This window comes from Nymphalis io, chromosome 23 (assembly GCF_905147045.1).
Source record: "Nymphalis io chromosome 23, ilAglIoxx1.1, whole genome shotgun sequence".
Lineage (NCBI taxonomy): Eukaryota > Metazoa > Arthropoda > Insecta > Lepidoptera > Nymphalidae > Nymphalis > Nymphalis io.
This window is the reverse complement of record NC_065910.1, coordinates 3,895,375-3,914,815: the sequence shown is the minus strand read 5'-3', so window position 1 is coordinate 3,914,815 and position 19,441 is coordinate 3,895,375. Positions and strand designations below refer to the sequence as shown.

Here is a 19,441-nt window from a genome sequence, read left to right as displayed (position 1 = left end):
CTCCGAGTTTCCGTGAAGCTGTTTTTATAACAGCCTCGATGTAATCCCTTGGACTAAGGTCGCAGCGAACGTCAATCCCCAGCATGGCAATTTTGATTTGCATCACCAGCGGAGTACCACAGAGGGAGGGAAGAGGGGAAATTGTTGATTTTTTCGCCGTGAGAGCGCATACCTGTGTTTTCTTGGCATTAAACTCAACAAGATTATCAGAGCCCCATTTGGCGATGAGCTCTAACGTCCTATCGAGTTCAATGACAAGATCCTTCCGCCTCTCCTCAATTTCCGCTCGCCCAGCCACTGCGAAATAGAATTGTGAAGCGCAACCATCAACTAAAACATGAAGGCTACGCTTGTGTAGGAAGCTGGCAATCCAGGTGCATAGCTGAGCAGGCAGACCATATGCCGGCAGCTTGGAGAGAAGACTTCTGTGCCAGACCCTGTCGAAAGCCTTAGATATATCGAGGCTGACAGCCAACGATTCTCCATGCTTGTCAATAGCTTCACCCCAGAGGTGTGTTACGTACGCTAGAAGATCACCTGTGGACCGTTTTGGTCGAAACCCGTACTGACGATCATTAATTAAACAGTGATCTTCTAGGTAATGGATCAGTTGGTTGTTTAAAATCCGTTCCATCACCTTACAAAGTACTGAGGTGATAGCTATCGGCCGATAATTTGCCGGGTCAGACCGATCCCCTTTTTTGGGAACCGCTTGCACATTAGCTCTTCTCCAAGCCTCCGGCACACATCCCGAAGAGAGAGAAAGTTGGAACAGGTGCGATAACACAGGAGACAGCTCCGCTGCGCACTTCTTCAGCACTATGGCTGGTATTCCATCGGCACCGCTAGCTTTCCGTACATCAAGTGATTGCAGCTCCGCACGCACATCACGTTGCCTGATTTTAATGTCAGGCATCGTATGGCCACATGAAGGTATTGTAGGTGGCAGCGCACTACAATCATCGATGACGGAATTGTCGGCAAAGAGTTTAGCCAGGAGATCAGCTTGCTCTTGCGGACTGTGAGCTAGCGATCCGTCCGGATTTCTGAGCGGTGGCAGCGAAGGTTAGCAGAAATTGTTTTGCACAGACTTGGCCAGACGCCAGAAGCTACGGGAGCCCCTAGGATGCGAAACAAGGCCATGACCAATCTGTACAATGCGCTGTGCATCCGCTCTCGTGTATGCCTTCCTACAGGACTTGGAGTTTTTATTGTAGTTTGCTTTCAGTGAGTCAATGTTAGATGCCCCGCTAACGCAGCCGTTGATCCACGCGCGATATGCCGCCTGCTTAGATGATACAGCGTCGGCACATTCACGAGTGAACCAACGGTTACGCGTACTCCTACTGACGAGATCTGAGCTAGGAATGTAGTATTCCATTCCCAACATGATCCCGTCAGCAACAGCAGCGGCACTAGCTGTCGGGTCATTCCCACTGAAGCAACGTTCCTTCCAAGGGACCGACGCATAGTAATCGCGCATACCGTCCCAATCCGCCGACTTATAGTGCCAAACGCGACGTTTGCAGTTAATTTCTAAATCGTCTACAGGAAAGTCAATGACCACAGATATATAATTTCCTTATATATTTTTAATATTAAATAAAGGCGGAAAATTAACAATAAATATTGTAATTAAAATTATTTGTCACACGTTATTAAAATAATTCCCTTATTGAAATTAAATATAAATTTTAATAATTTCATTTATATGTAATCGCTGTAGATACAATTAGCATTTTGGTGGCAGATCAAATACATAATAAAAATGACAGGACTTATGATAAGATGTTTATTGTAATACTAGCCCGGCTTCGTCCGCATGAATGTGGTTTTATTACGATATACTAAAAAAGCATTTTCTTTTTCTGTTAACCTATTTTTGTATCACTCACTCAATAGTTTTTTGATAAATTGGTACAATATAGAGATCAGCTTGTATATATAGACAGACTGACAGACATACCAGAATGAGGAAATGCATTCTCGTCTTATATTAATATTTTTGATCGCCCACATTCGTATTTATGGTAAATTCGTTCAATGTTTTGTACATTTTCTACTGCTTTATTATATTTACATATAAGGTATTTTTAAATATATCAGGTATCCTACTAATAAGCATTATTATAAGGTTAGGTCCTAATTTTACCAATGACCACAACGGGGAAGGAATACCATCGTCGTAAAAAATAAAATAAAAATTTTTGTTATTATCAATCAGACATATAAAGACTATATATATTATTAATGCGAAAATAGCTCTATCTGTGTGTTACGTTTTCATGGCTAAACCACTGAACCGATTTTGATATAATTTGGTATGAAGCAAGTTAAAACTCCAAGAAAGAACACAGGCTTTTTTATGTCTAACACCTACCAAGCCTACCTATACCTAACGTCCAACTGCTTCTTCCACCAAACAGAGGGGCGAAGACCGTGGGTTAAGACTAGTCCTTTATAATTAATGTTTACTTAATATGTCATGTATATTAACAAATATTAAATAATATTTATAATATCTATAAATTTTAATTTGATATTAAAAATGACGAATAATGAGAACTATTATGACCGTAAAGTACACTTAGTTTGTTATTTTTGGTAAAATAAAATATTTAGCGGCTACAAGACCATACTATAATCTTATAAATGCGAAAGTAAATTTTTTTACCATATGGGCGCATACGGAGGATTGTGAGAATCTAAAATTTGTACATAATATACGTATTTCGAAAACATTATTTTTAATAAATAAAATAAAAACCAGTTGTTTTTTTTTTGTTTTTCAATAATTCGAAAATTAGTACATAAGAGGTAAATTAAAAGCTTCTATGATTGTTTTTTTTTATAATATAGGAAGGCGGACGAGCAAATGGGCCACCTGCTGGTAAGTGGTCACCAACGCCAATAGATATTGGCATTGTAAGAAGTCTTAACCATCACTTATATCGCCAATACGCCACCAACCTTGGGAATTAAGCTGTTGTGTTGTAAAAAATATATAGTAAGTCTACACGTTCTGTTCAGAAATATATACCAAAATATAATTTTAAAGAATTGAAATAACTAGTGTATAATCCAATAAGTCTTAATTCAAAATCCATTATTATAATATAGTGGGAAGAATATATCTTCATTATATATATCTTCAACTGTCTCGTTGGTCTAGTGGCTTGATGTAAGGCCGCAGACCCGGAGGTCCTGGGTTCAATTCACAGATCGGGCAAATGAAATTTATTGGGTATTTCTGTCTGTCCCATCGGATTATGAGAGTGAGTGTGCACTATAATAATTATCTCCTGCGCAGTTGGCTAATCTTTCTTGAGATTGGCCGCCGTGGCCGAGCCGGACTGCCTGCAGGACATTATTTATTTATATACTCTTTATTGCACACCAATATAGACAAAAATAATAGGAGTAAAACAAAAACAAAAAAAAGAAAAATGTACAATAGGCGGCCTTATCGCTAAAACAGCGATCTCTTCCAGGCAACCTTTGGTAGAGGAGAGAGATAGGATACCAAAAATGATAAAAGAGCACTATCTTGCTTCATGAAGAAATACTGCAATTAAATATTTTATTTATTATGTAAGTATCTATAGTATGTAAATGTATATATTTATAATGTGTATGTATATTATATTATTATATAATTATATATTTATGGAATATTTATTTATGTATCGTATATATACATATATATATTGTATCTATTTTTTTTTATTTTTTTTTATGTATTAAATAATTTGTACACCCCTACCATTATTATATATCTACAAATTTTAAATCGCAGTGTTTATTTGGTTAAGCTTAAAATTAGGTCATATACAATTTTCATGTGTTATATTTGTGTTAACAATTCATCTCGTGCTCGTGCAGTGAAGAAGACCTGCATGTATCGAATGAAAGTCATTCACATGTGTAACTAAATCGCATCGTACCAGCGTGATGAAATAAAAATCTCAAAATGAAAGGATAACTAATCCCATCACATGAACAGTTACAAGCTACAACTTTACTTTTAATTTTCATTTCGTACACTAATTAACAAATTTTGGTGAATGTTTTAAGGTTGGCTGGTAGAGAATGCAATATCATTAGGTCCACTTTATGTGCAATGAGAGTAGCTACAGCAATTAAAGTAACCATGAACTCCTATGTACAGTCATTTAAAACTGATGGCAAAACTAGATATAAAAATAAAAATGTGACCATCGTGAGGACCTCACGCAAATGTCAAAGTTGATGTTTTCGGTTTTTGTTGTAATAATTCATAATTAAAGAAAATAAACAAATAAATATGGAATTAAAGTAATAAAAACAAATATTTTCATAATAAAATAAATATATTTTTCTTATTATTTTTATGTATAGTAACAAATATTAATAAAGTAGTTGTGGAGAGGAACATGACGGCATAAATAGATCTTTCATATAAAAAAATATATATTTAAACCGGAAACAAATAGTTGAATTGAGTATTAAACATAGTTTGTTAATTAAACAAGTAATATATTTTGTTACTGTTCTGAATATTTAATAGATTTTTCGAAAATTTGCAGGATTTTGCCAAATTATTTTTTGCGGATAACTGACGCTGTCATTTCGTTTGATATTACTATTCCATCACTGTGTTCTCTGTTGAATAACGTTTTAGGTGATAATCTGTAAAGACAAAAATATAATTGAAAATAATATACATTGTATTTCTCATAAGCGGCTGAATCCTAACTTTCTTTCCAATAGTATCGATCACGAAAAATAGGAAAAAAACAATATCGTTTATACGTTAATTATAAACAGTTTTTTATGCAGTTATTATTTCATTTAAAATGAAGATAAACAGAACGTTATTGTAAATTAGGTATTTAGACTCGAACAAAGCAACAGCCATGTCCCACTGCTGGGCTAAGGCCTCCTATCCATTTTTTGAGAAGTAGGTTTGGTGCTCACTTCACCACGCTGCTTCAATGCGGGTTGGTGGAATATACATGAGGTTTCATCACGAGTTTTCCTTCACCGTCAAGCACGATTATTATAAACACAAATTAAGCACACGAAAATTTCAGTGGTGCTTGCCCGGGTTTGAAACCACGATCATCGGTTAAGATTCACGCGTTCTAACCACTGGGCTATCTCGGCTTTAAAACAAAGAGTTAGTACAAAAATCAAAGCAATAAAATTAATTAAACCAATAAATCAAGAAACTTACTTTCGTTTACGTACACACATTGGACCGATTCTTACAAATCTAGGAGGACAATGAATCGAATGGGAAACTTCCCGTTTAACTCTTGATGGTAAATGACTTTTAAACGACAAATGAGATGAAACGATATTTGGATCGAATGAACCGTTCGTTCGACATTCAACTAATTCTATCATAGCGGAGACCGCAACTGCACACAATATAGCGTAGGTCAGGATATTGTTCATCGCGCGTATCCAAGTGTTTGGCAACTGATGAATTTTCTAAAGCGTGCACACGTTTTATAATCGTCATTAAAGCATCGGTTTTAATGACTCAAAGTATGAATAATTATTTATCTTATTGGTAATTCCACTGAGTTGAAGCCAAAAAACATATTAATTGATTTAATACTTTTTGGACAACACAAAAATTATACAAAAAGTGGGCTTCATGTTAAGAGCATTATCTACCTGTTAACCTTAAAAAATTGCAGAATAGAACGTTCGTACTTATAATACGTTACTGATAACGCTTCAATCAACTTGTTGTATTTTTAACAAGTTACGAAAACCGAGTTCTGATAGATTAACTTCTGATGTGATATTTTTACACTTAAAAAAATACAATTTTGATACATATAAAAATATATCTGAATCAATTACCTGGTATTGTGGTGTCTAAGCCTGACATATTTGTAGAAGTAATAATATTCATTTTAGAAGTAAGAGCACGAACCTTATTTTCCAACGGTTAATACTAATAGATTTAGTTTATCTAAATTTACAAATAGCACATTTATGTCTTATTCAGTCTTTTAACTATTAAGATCATATTTTTATACAAAACCACATTAGTTAAAGAGCTTACATACAATAATAATAATGTCATTCAGACAGATTTCGGCCACAGCGGCCAATCTCAAGAGAGATTAGCCAACAACGCTGGAGATTTTATAGTGCACAAGTGTGTGCGCAAAAACAAGTGCACTCTCTATTTTCTAACTCTCATAATCCGATGGGACGCAATCCGACACGACCGGAAAGAGTTCAAGCGCAGGACCAACGGCTTTATGTGCTTTCCGAGGCACGGGAGTGTACACACTTCCAACGTCCAGATTCCGGTCTGCTGCTGAGAATTTTCTGACAGAAAAACTCAATAACTTTTTATTGGCCCAACCTGGGTATTGAACCCAGGCTCTCGGGGTCTGCGGCCTAACATTAAGCCACTAGATCAACGAGGCATATATATATTATAGAAAAGGAAGGCAGACGAGCATATGGGCCACCTGACGGTAAGTGTTCACCAACTCCCATAGACATTAGCATTGTAAGAAATGTTAACCATCGTTTACATCACCAATGCGCCACCAACCTTAGGATTAAGATGTTATGTCCCTTGTGCCTGTAATTACACTGGCTCACTCACCCTTCAAACCGGAACACAACAATACAAAGTATCGCTGTTTTGCGGTAGAATATCTGATGAGTGGGTGATAATCTACCCAGACGAGCTTGCACAAAGCTCTACCACCAGTAATAAAAAGTTCAAAAAGTATTGTACATACATACATATTACATACTATATTATACGATTGGCAAATTAAAAATAAAATTATTACAAAAAATAAACGAAAACAACATTATAAGTCTATGTATTAGTTGTGACAAATATCGAATTTGTGTTTGCAGTAGAATATCTGATGAGTGGATTTGGTTATATAAAACTTTTAATTGGTGGTGTATGTGAAATATAAATTACACAGGACATATCCTCTTGTGTATAATTGGCTTTAAAATATGTTTTATTTTAAATGGTGTTTATTAAATAATATTTGTATTACATAAACATTATTATATTAATGACGAATTTTGGCGTAATTGAGAAATGAATGATTATAATGACTAAAATTTCCTTATAATATTTAGTAGAATTAATAACATTTTGTGTCCATTATTTTTATAACAAATATTTAATGAACATTATGTATGTATATAATATAGGTCACTGTTTAGCATCTCAGTGGTTTCAGCTATTAATTATATGGGCACGGAGGCATAATATCGCAGTACACGTCACCGAGTGATAGATAGTGCACATGTTAATCGATAAGGACCTTTATGTTGTTATATAATACAAGAACATTAAGGATCATTTTAGTGATATTAAATTTACGTAAAATTAGTTTGAAAGCCTCCATATTCAAATCTACGGATTAAAGGGATTTTGTATCTGTTTTTATATGTGTATGTGAATCTTAACCGATGATCGTGGGTTCAAGCCCGGGCAAGCACCACTGAATTTTCATGTGCTTAATTTGTGTTTATAATTCATCTTGAGCTTGACGGTGAAGGAAAACATCGTGAGGAAACCTGCATGTGTCAAATTTCACTGAAATTCGGCCACATGTGTATTCCACCAACCCGTATTGGAGCAGCGTGGTGAAATAAGATCAACACCTTCTCCTCAAAAAGGGGCAGGAGGCATTACCCCAGCTGTGGAACATTCACAGGCTGTCACTGTTATATGTGTATGGACTGGACATGGACTTTGTGCAGGGCCATAACATCTTAGTAATCGAAGTTATTAGTGCATTGGCGATGCATGCTTAATATTTCTCGCAGTGATAATGTCAATGGTCGGTGGTGACCACTTATCATCAGGTGAACCGTTTGACAGTCTGCCTATTTATTTTAAATAGAAAATTAAATATAAATGAATAAGGGATTATAGTAGGTATTTAAAAAAGGAATAATTTATAGTAATTTTTATGTTTTACTTGGCAGCGATTACAAAATGTTGTTGATAATATTATATATATCTTTTACTTTTCAGTTTAATATTTTTAATGGAATTCTTATTAAATTTATTCTAGAAATTGGTTTTTTTCTCAAAAAGTATTTTATATATTTTAGTAAAACAAGTATCATTTTAGAAAATGCAAGTGTAGACAAAACAATTGCATTCCGGCCAGTATTCAGAAATGGCTGTCTGTCTTTTAACTAATACACTTAACATAAAGAAACTGTCTAAATTTTAATGATAAGGCCTTTATATATCCCACAGCTGGAAAAAGGCACAATCTCTTCTCGATGAGAATGTTTGAGGCTAATTCCAACACGCCTTTGTAATGCAATTTGGTGGATACACACGCGACATTTAGGCTACCTCACGAAGTTTTTGTTCACCACCGAGCATGAATTGTGCATAAGTATTATTTGTCCGGATTTGAACCAGCAATATTCAGTAAATATTTTCTTGTTCCAGCCACTGGGCCATCTCGGCTCTTGCCGTGATTGCCTAGTGACTATCTAGGCATGTATGTTATTAGATTCTTATAACCTAAAAATAAATATGTTTACTGGTAGTCAAATAAGCGTAAATCGGTGCGATGGGAGACAACATACCTTTTTATTCTTAACAATTAACAGCCTTACTTATAAAAGCTACCTAGCAAATGATTTTTTTTAATTGTTAATTTACATGTTGTTTATGAGTTTTATCATTATGGCCAACAACTTGGAAGTCAACAATATAATACCAGTTTTGGTTCAGCCATTACCGTACGTGACCAGCTGTAATAAAATCTAGGCATGATACATTCTATCCACACACCTGCTTTCAACACAAAAATATTTAAACCTTATTTCTATAAGCCTACGGGAAGTTCAACTGCAGATTATAACTTTGGAATAAAATAAACCATTCGATTGCTCTGTTACATGGGATATTATCTCTTGTAATTATATGAATAAAGCTGAATTTTGGCTGTAAAATTTTTGATACCATGGAGTAATGGTACCGAATATGACGAATGAACTAGAATTGGCTTACAGTTTATTTTTTCCGCAATAATGGAGATGGAATGGGTGTTGGCTGAAAAGTGCTGTGTTGATCGTTTCCACGAAGTACTTTCAATTTAATATTATTCTGCAAAGAAAAATCAACCTTATCGCTTTGCACTTAAGTGTTATTTATAATGACATGTTGAATTTTTAAATAGCCATTATTGCAACTTCAAATCTTAATTGAAATTTTTTTCTAGGCCACATTTCATTTTAAATATATATATATATATATATCTATATAAATGAAATACCACCAGTATATATATACTGGTGGTATCTCTGCGTAGGTACCACCCACTCATCAGATATTCTACCGCAAAACAGCAGTACTTGGTATTGATGTGTTCCGGTTTGAAGGGTGAGTGAGCCAATGTAATTACAGGCACAAGGGACATAACATTTTAGTTCCCAAGGTTGGTGGCGCATTGGTCATGTAAGTGATGGTTAACATTGCCAATGCCATGCTTACAATGCCAATGTCTATGGGCGTTGGTGACCACTTACTATCAGGTGGCCCATATGCTCGTCCGCCTTCCTATTCCATAAAAATAAAACAATCATAGAAGCTTTTCATTTACCTTTTATGTACTAATTGTCGAGTTATTGGAAAACAAAAAAAAAACAAGGTATTATTGAAATGCCATTGCTTTTTATTTTATTTATTAAAAATAATTCTTTCAAAGCATTATGTACAAATTTTAGATTCTCACAATCCTCCATTTGCGCCCATATATTAAAAAGAATATTTACTTTAACATTTATAAGATTATAGTAAGACTTTTTAGCCGCTAAATATTTTATTTTCATAATTTAATGTCATAATATTATTATTCGTCATTTTTAATATCAAATTAAAATATTAATATATTGATAAAATAAATGTTATTTAATACTTGCATATAAATATGACATATTAATTAAACATTAATTATAAAGGACTAGCCTTAACCCATGGCTTCGCCCCCTGTTTGGTGGACGAAGCAGTTGTACGTTAGATATAGGTAGGCTTAGTAGGTGTAAGATATAAAAATAGCCTATGTCCTTCCTTGGATTGCATTTAACTTGCTTCATACCAAATTATAAAAATCGGTTCTGTGGTTTAGCCATGAAATCTTAACATGCAGAAATACTTTCGCATTTATAATATATGTATATAGTTTTTACATGTCCGACTGCTGATGAAATTATACTCTAAACCTTCTTATATAACCTAAGGTATCCTCACCTTGAGGAGAAGGTTTAGAGTATATCCCACCACGCTTCTTCAATATAGGTTGGTGGATGTACATAAAGCAGAACTACATATTTATTCAAATGCAAGAAACAAATAGTTTAATTATTATACACCAATAAACTTTCCAATAATAGACAATACTTTAAAAGAGCAAAAAGACACGCATTAATAAAAAGACTTATATATTATTAATTAAAATACCATAAATAACAATATTAGTGAATGAAGGAGCCCTAACGGGACTTCGGTGTAATAAGACTTGGACTGTATTATAATAATTTATTCGCGTATTCAAATTGCACGCAAGGACGATAAAGTGTCCGCCTAGTTGGCTGTCGCTCGCTGAGTGACCGGTGAATCGCGGCGCACGCGCAACGGGCCGCTAGCCCGCGCCCCGCGCCCCGCGCCTCTCTCGTCGTCGGCATATGTGAAGCGCCGACATACTCCCCGGGTTGAAGAGTGCTCTTCAATCTTGATCAGGAAGGGGGCAGATGTTATTGAAAGCGCGACGAATTGTTCCTCTCTTCGTTTTGATTTCTGCCACCCGCGTGACTCCGTCTACGCCGGGAAAGGTCTGTGTGACCCGACCCAGGGACCAGAGCAGCGGTGGTGTTGTTTTGTCCTTGATTAGGACTAAAGACCCTGGTTTCACCTCCCCTCTGGAACTAAACCATTTGGATTTGGCCTGTAGCAAAGAAGTGTACTCATTATGGAAGCGGCTCCAGAAATGATGTCGTATGTACTGGATTCTCCTCCATCGGTCCAGTCGAGTGATGTCGGCTTCAGTCACCCGAGAGCATGGTACTGATAAGAGTGGTCGTCCAATTAGAAAATGAGAAGGAGTTAGTGCCGAAAAATCATTAGGGTCTGAAGAGAGAGGTGTTAGAGGACGCGAATTTAGAATCGCTTCTATTTGAGTGAGACACGTAGTCATCTCCTCAAATGTGAAATGGGTTAGAGAAAGTAATCTTTTTAAATGATGCTTGCATGATTTGACTGCTGCTTCTGCTAAAGAGTTGAAATGAGGACTATAAGCAGGTGTGAAAATGAAATCGATACCCTCTTGTGCTATCTCACATGCAACATTCGATGATTGAATAAATTTCTGTATTTCGTTGGATGCGCCTACGAAATTCGTGCCGTTATCAGATGTTATCGTCCGCGGTTTGCCTCGACGCGCTATGAAACGATGTAGCGCGGCCATATAAGCATCAGTGCTAAGATCAGAGACGAGCTCCAAGTGCACTGCTTTTACTGCTGAGCAAACAAAGATGCACATATAAGATTTTATAAGTTTGCAACCGCGGCCTTTACGATCGGCTGTCAATACTGGCCCCGCGTAATCTACATAACAGTTGAGAAATGGAAATTCCAGATTAGTTCAAGCACTAGGTAAATGACCCATTAGAGGCTGTACATTTTGTGCTCTATTTTTGAAACATGTAAGGCATTTATTTACGATAAGTCTTAAGTTTCTGCCACCTAGAGGCCAATAACTTTGTCTTATATGTGACAATAATAATTGTGGGCCGGCATGTAAAAGTTTTAAATGTTGCATATGAAATAAAAGTTTAGTAAAAATATGCTTACTACAAATTACAATGGGATGTTTTATGTTAAAATCGTAGGGGGAGTTGTCAAGCCTCCCGCCCACGCGAATGAGATTATGATTGTCAATGAATGGAGTCAAAGGAAGCAATCTACTTTTGCGTGGCAATTTCTGACCAGATTTTAAAAGATTATACTCTTCAGGAAACATTTCAAGTTGACAATGATGTATAATAGTATTTATTGAATTTTGTATTTCTTTTGCAGAAAGATTGCCATGCATTTTATTTTTATGTTTTAAGTTATAAATAAATCTTTGTATATATGTAAATATTTTGTAAATTTTATTTAGGCTAGAATATTTTTCTCATAAGCAATTAATGATTGATGAATGCGTGATTGCGTCTGAATGATAAACGTATGAATGATTGCGACAATTACTAATGAAATGAGTAACTACTTCCGGCAAATCGTGTTTCTCTGTGTTTGGCATTTTCGGCCACTCCTTTTTACCATGAAGTAAAAAAGAAGGACCGGACCACCACAGAGGTGTATCGTTTATTACGTCGGCACTGAGGCCACGGGAAACAAGATCCGCCGGGTTGTCCTTCGACGGTACGTAGCTCCAGGAGTGACCAGATGTGATTTCCAAAATCTCATTGACTCTGTTTTTAACAAAAGGTTTTAATTGATTAGAAGGAGTTGAAAGCCATCCTAGAACTATGGTAGAGTCACACCAAAAGCTACATCTATGAATGGGTATGGTAAGCGATTCCTGAACCTTAGTACACAGCCTTGCACCTAACAAAGCTCCGCAAAGTTCAAGCCTCGGTATGGTCGTCGGTTTGACAGGCGCTATTCGGTTTCTAGAGACTAGAAGCTGTACATTTGTAGAGCCATTATCACTACTTGATCGAATATACAGACATGCCCCGTACGCCTTTTCCGATGCATCTGTGAAGACATGAATTTCGTGTTTAATAGAGTCTTGACACAAAACCCATCGTGGTATTTTTAAATTATTTAATGATATCAAAGTGTTTTCAAATGTCGACCAAAAATTTTTAAGCTCGTGTGACATCTCGTCATCCCAATCATATTTATTTATCCAAAGTCTCTGCATAATGATTTTTGCTTGAACGACACAAGGTCCTACTAGACCCAGTGGATCAAATATTTTACTAATTACAGAAAGAACATGACGTTTAGTAATTTTAGTATTTGGCGTTATATTAATAGTATATGTAAGGGAATCTGAATCACAAACCCAATTAAGACCTAGAGTTTTAGCCTGACAAGAATTCGGATCTTGATCAAAGAAATGTAGAGTATTTTGTGATTCGATTTTACTATTAGTAACATGTCTAAGAATTTCTGGATTATTTGATCTCCATTTACGTAAATTAAATTTAGCTGATGATAGAACCGAATGTACCTTTTTTGAAATTTCGATAGTTTCGCTTATGGTATTCCCTCCACTCAAATAGTCGTCTACGTAAAAATCACGACGAATAGCGCTTTGAACACGATAGTCGTCAAGGTTATCAGCTAGACTTGTGAGACACTTTGTAGCTAAATAGGGGGCAGAGGCAGTACCATAAGTCACCGTATTTAATGTGTAGGTCTTTAGAGGTTCTGAAGAATTAAAACGAAAAATAATTTTTTGAAGAGGTCGTTGAACTGGATTTAATTCAATCGCCCTATACATCTTTTCAACGTCACCTGAAACCACGTACCTATGCTGACGAAAACGTGTTAAAATTGAAAACAGGTCGTCTTGAACTACTGGTCCGACCATCTGTATGTCGTTAAGAGACACACCCGAACTGGTAGAGGCTGATGCGTCGAATACTACGCGTAGTTTTGTCGTGGTACTAGAATCTCGAACAACTCCATGATGGGGAATAAAATATTGAAATTTAGAGATTTCAGGTACTGAAGTAGAGTGCGAGTCTAAAGTCATATGACCTAAGTTTTCATATTCTCGCATAAATTCAATATAATGCCTTTTAAAAATAGGGTCACGCCTAAATCGCCTTTCAAGGGATAAAAACCTATTTTTAGCATGAAAATAAGATTGACTTAAATTACTAGGGTCACCCTTTAAAGGCATGGTGACTACAAATCCACCATCATTGTTACGAACAGTGGTTTGCTTAAAAATTTGCTCACATGCTCTTTCTTCTAGAGAATATGAATGTTTTGAAGAAACGTTGTCAAGCTCCCAGAATTGAGTAAGGTCGGGAGTGACATTAGTGTGATGGCAAAAATGATTAAAAATAGATTTTTGTTTAGATTGGTGGGGAATACTACCTGATACTAGCCATCCGAATCTAGTTTCGTGTAATTTAGGTAAGTTTTTCCCTAAATCTATATAATTTTTACTTAATACCTCCCAGAACACTTCAGCCCCTACCAGGATATCTACGGCCGACGGAACGTTGAAGTTCGGGTCCGCTAGTTTAAGACCTGGAGGAATAGAGACGTGATTGATGTGTACGAAAGACGACGGTAACACTTTTGTAATTTCAGGCAAGATATGACACTCTATATCTACAGTATAGGCACAGCATAAAGACTCTATTAGGAGGTGACAAGACTGTGTACTAGTAGAAATACGATTATTAATACCTGTTACCCTGGTGCTAGTACCGCGTCGTAACAAACCCAGTTTCTCGAAGAATGTCTGCGTAACAAAGTTGGCCGTGCTACCGTTGTCCAGCAGTAGACGTGCAGTGTACCTTTTACCCGACGCGCCGATCACGTTCACCAGAGCTGTGGACAGTAATACATGCGCAGAAGTAGCAAGCTGCAAGCAATTGGCCGGAAGTGCAACATTTGACGTAGCAAGGTGCAAAGAAGAAAGCAATGAATTGACAGTTTTGAAGTCATTCGAATTTAAATGCAAAAGCGTATTATGTTTTATTTTACAATATTTGCAATGTGATAGTTTGCATTGCTTAGCAGAATGGCCTAACCGTAAGCAATTAAGACAAACATTATAATCATTTGCCTTTTGTATGCGACTTTCAATAGATAAACTTCGAAATGAATCACATTTGTATAAAGCATGTGCTTGGGAGCAAAGCGGATATTTATTAAAATTATTATTAGATTTTTTTGGTATTTGAGTAGTTTTATCTGGAACAAATTTATTTGAATGATTATTATTTAAAGCAACAATAATATTATTTTGAGAAAGATTAATATTTGATTCGACGGATTCCAACCAATCTGCCTTTTTGTTTAAAAAAGAACAAAATTGTGCTAGAGTGGGATCATCTTTTAAAGTATTGTTTCTATGTTCTTCCCAATCACGACTAGTTTTTAAATCTAATTTTTTAGACATTATATAAATGAGTAAAGTATCCCAATATTGAGTGGGCTGATTTAATGTTGTTAATGCCCTAACATTTTTATTGATCGTATCAACTAGATTTCTAATTGAAACACTAGACTCATTTGTTATTGACTCGACATCAAAAAGGGCCTGTATGTGGTTATTGACGAGAATGCGATTATTATTGTATCGTTCGCATAAAAGATCCCATGCAATATTGTAATGATCCCCTTTAAAATCAATATTTTTAATAATTAAAGCTGCATTACCCTGGAGTGAAGCTCGAAGGTAATGGAATTTATTGATATCATTAATGGTAGTATTGTTGTGAATTAAAGATGTAAAAGTATCGCGAAATTCTAGCCAGCATTGATAGGTCCCGTCGAAATGCGGTAAATCTATTTTAGGCAAACGAATAAAATTCCTTGAATTGGAAATATGTGCACCTGAGTCAGCATCTTTGAAGCCCGCCTCAGATCCAGTACCGTTGGACGAAGCACCGTGCAGGCTGCGCGTGAGTGCCACCAGATTGAAATACTGACGGTCGAAGTCCTCACGCTCAGTAAACGTAGACTCGGCATCCTCGGAAAGTAGTTCAATCGTATTCTGCAGGTCATCAAATTCATTATATAAATTTTCAAATTTACGAAAACGTTCCATGAGGTCAAGACGTTGTAACTCTGATAATTCGGGACTGCTTTTTATTAACATTAAATAATTATTAAATATTGTTAATTTAGACTTTATTGAACTACGTTTTTTAATAAGGGTTTTTAAATTATCAGACATCTTAAAGTTTTTATGTTGCAATGTGAAACAAAAAAAGAGTCATAAAAAATAAAATTAAACAAAGGAATCGTAATGAATGGATATAAAAAATGCAGCACCTGTTTGCGTAGACGAACGGGTTCTATTCAAAGCGATAAGACTTGACCGGTTTCAAGGTTAACACGTGTCAAGTGCGTGCGTACTTTTTGTTATGAAATAATTAAATAATGCATCAATGAAGTAATTAAGCAATATATTACTTGAATAACTAGAAGATTAATTATGGAGAAATATTTAAAAAATAAAAATTTCAGCAAAAAGAAGTTTTCAATAGGGAAAGTTGGAAATAAGTAATTGGATGGACTCACTCAAATACAGAATTATACTCCCTGACATCAGCTTCTTCAGACGACAAAGGCTGCCACGTAGATGACGGAGACGACTTCTTGTCCTTTGTCCTTGGGCGCGGTCAATGTAAACCACGCGACGTCAATGACCGTTGCGTTGCATTTGTAATGCGACGGAAGTATGCAGGTTTTTCGCTTCGAAGGACCAGAAAATGAAGGAGCCCTAACGGGACTTCGGTGTAATAAGACTTGGACTGTATTATAATAATTTATTCGCGTATTCAAATTGCACGCAAGGACGATAAAGTGTCCGCCTAGTTGGCTGTCGCTCGCTGAGTGACCGGTGAATCGCGGCGCACGCGCAACGGGCCGCTAGCCCGCGCCCCGCGCCCCGCGCCTCTCTCGTCGTCGGTATATGTGAAGCGCCGACATTAGTATAAAATAATATTTTTTATGACGATGGTTTTCCTTCCCCGTTGTGTGTCATTGGTAAAATTAGGGCCTAACTTCATAATAATGCTTATTACTAGGACACCTCATGATATTTAAACATACCTTATCTGTACATATAATAAAGTAGTAGAAACTGTGTGCAATACAGCAGTGGAAAATGTACAAAACATTGAACAAATTTATCATAAATACGAATGTGGGCGATATAAAAATAGTAACACAAGACGAGAATGCATTTCTTCATTGTACCAAATTGCTAACTGTATCTACAGCGATTGTACGTAAATGAAATTATTAAAATTCATATTTAATTTCAATAAGCAAATTATTTTAATAACGTGAAAATTTTACTATTCGTTGGTTTGTTGATGATTTTTTTATTTAAAATAACAATATTTAAAAGACTTAAATAAATTTAATCTATTAGTATTAACCTTTAGAAAACGAGATTAGTGTTTTAACCTCTAAAAGCAAGTGTGTCGGGTCTATATGTATTAAAAATGCAAAACTGTTAGATTTGTATAAATTGTGTTTCTTTTAGATTATAATAATTAAAATATCACCACAGAAGTTAATCAACCAACACTTTTTTCGTTACTATTTGGAAATACTACAACTTTATTATAATCAGTAAAGTTATACTTTAAATACGACGTGCTGTTCTGTAATTACTTTGGTTGACTGGTAGATAATGCTTTTAGCATTAAGCCCGCTTTTTGTATAATATATATTTTGTGTTGACGATATGGGTTTTTGTCCTCATGGGTTTATAAGACTTGTTCAAATGTGTGTACCTGATCGAATGTAAGTTTCTTGATTTGTTGGTTTAATTAATTTTATTGCTTTGATTTTTGTACCAACTCTTTATTTGAGTCCGTTCCATTTACTTTATTCTTAATGAAATATGAACTGCATAAAAAACTGTTCATAATTACGTATTGCCCTTACAGGTTCATAACAATAAGCAAACAATGCGTACACGTTAATTTTATTCTTTGGATTTTCATATCAACTTTTTATCAAATAAAGAATTGATCTAAAAACCTTATTTACCTTCTAATTATTTTCAATTGTCTTTTTTTCTTTACAGATTATTATTATTATTAATTTGGCAATATATATATATATATATACAACATATATCAATTCATAATACAAAAAGTTCAGTTTTTAGTACGAGATAGGTAATAGTTTTTAGTACGAAATTTGATGATGGAAATTGAAGAGGTTTGACGGATATCGGATGGAAATATATTAATTTTATTATGAAACCTCTTTGTTTTTATTTCTTTAACTCCATATTTATTTGTTTGTTTTCTTTAATTATGAATTATTTCAATAACTATCAACTTCTACTTATTTTGACTTTTGATTCAGGAAAGTTTGTTGATTAGTGTACAAAATTAAAATGAATTTCTTCATTTGAGGTCAGGGGCTTATTTTCTCTATAGGCCTCTGCATCTTTGACAGATGATTTAAGCGGCATCGCGAAGGCACTTGCGTTCATGACTGAATAGACCAATGCGAGAGAGGATCCCCCGGCCGCACTTCCGACAAGTGTATGCGCCCCCAGATGGGCGGGGGTTTGAAGCCCGCTCATGACGCCTAGTGCGTTTTTCTTTTAGTAGCTTAAACCAGTCATTGTCATGCTTTGATTGACCTTCGTGAATAAGGCGTCGCCACTTGGCACGGTCCTCTGCCAGTTCCTCCCATCGATTGCTAGGGATGTTAAACGCAACCATATCACGCTTAGCGCAATCTTTGTAACGGAGCATAGGCCGCCCAACAGACCTCTTTGCATCCACAACCTCTCCCAGTAGTATTTGCCTTGGGAGACGGGTCTGCTCCATTCGATGCACGTGTCCCAGCCACCGTAACCGTTTTTTTTTTAGAATGGCCATGATGCTAGGCAGCTGTGCCTCGCCTAGAACAGACTCGTTTGTCACGCGATCCTGCCATGTGATGCCCAGAATGCTCCGAAGACAGCGCAAGTGAAATGTGTTTAGTCGGCGTTCTTGTTTTGCGTACGTTGTCCACGTTTCTGCTCCATACAAGAGTGTGCTTAGGACACATGATTGGTAAACAAGCATTTTCGTTTTTACCGTAAGGTGTCTGTTATCCCAAGCCCTTGAACAGAGCCTCCCGAACGTAGAGGCTGCTTTGCCGATGCGGAAGTCGATCTCTGCATCAAGCGAGAGATTGCTCGACAAATGCGACCCAAGGTAGCAAAATTTGTTAACCACCTGTAAAGGTGCGCCGTTAAGCAAGATGACTGGTTGCTCTAAACATCCTTGCGCTAAAATAACGGTCTTCTTGCAGTTTATGGACATTGAAAAGAGGTCGCACGCTCTGGCAAATTTGTCCATTAGACTCTGGAGTTGAGCTTGGTCATGAGCAACGAAGGCAGCGTCGTCAGCGAAGAGGAGACTATCTACAAATAGGTCCTCCCTGTAGCGTTTGGACTTGAGCATTGAGATGTTGTACAGCCTACCATCGGTTCGCGTGTGTAAGTGGACGCCTTGCTGTTCATCTCCAAAAGCAACCTTCAGAAGCACTGAGAAGAATATTCCGAACAAGGTGGGGGCCAGTGCACAACCTTGACGAACACCACGGCGTACGTCGAATGGCGTGGATGCGTTGCCATTGTGCAGGACGGTGACTTCCATACCTTCGTGGAACGATTGCACTATCCTTAGGAGTTTTGGGGGGCAT

The 19,441-nt window shown here is 36.3% G+C and overlaps 1 protein-coding gene across 5 annotated transcripts; it reads right to left on the bottom strand.

The window, feature by feature from the left end:
* Positions 1-10,538: 10,538 nt before the first annotated feature.
* LOC126777648 (uncharacterized) lies at positions 10,539-16,698 on the bottom strand. Of its 5 annotated transcripts, none has more exons than XR_007670072.1 (4): positions 16,049-16,698; positions 15,608-15,767; positions 14,453-14,962; positions 10,539-10,958 (listed from the first exon to the last, which is right to left on the bottom strand). XR_007670072.1 is itself a non-coding variant. In XM_050500765.1 (4 exons), the coding sequence occupies exons 1-4, from the start codon at positions 15,948-15,950 to the stop codon at positions 10,740-10,742; spliced, it is 1,245 nt and encodes a 414-aa protein (XP_050356722.1). In that variant the 5' UTR covers positions 15,951-16,698; the 3' UTR covers positions 10,539-10,739. The 5 variants fall into 5 exon arrangements, 4 of the variants coding, with proteins under 4 accessions (XP_050356722.1, XP_050356719.1, XP_050356720.1 ...); XM_050500765.1 differs by adding an exon at positions 12,603-12,775 and having other exon boundaries at positions 15,608-16,698; XM_050500762.1 differs by lacking the exons at positions 14,453-14,962; positions 15,608-15,767; positions 16,049-16,698 and adding an exon at positions 12,603-14,446.
* Positions 16,699-19,441: the final 2,743 nt, after the last annotated feature.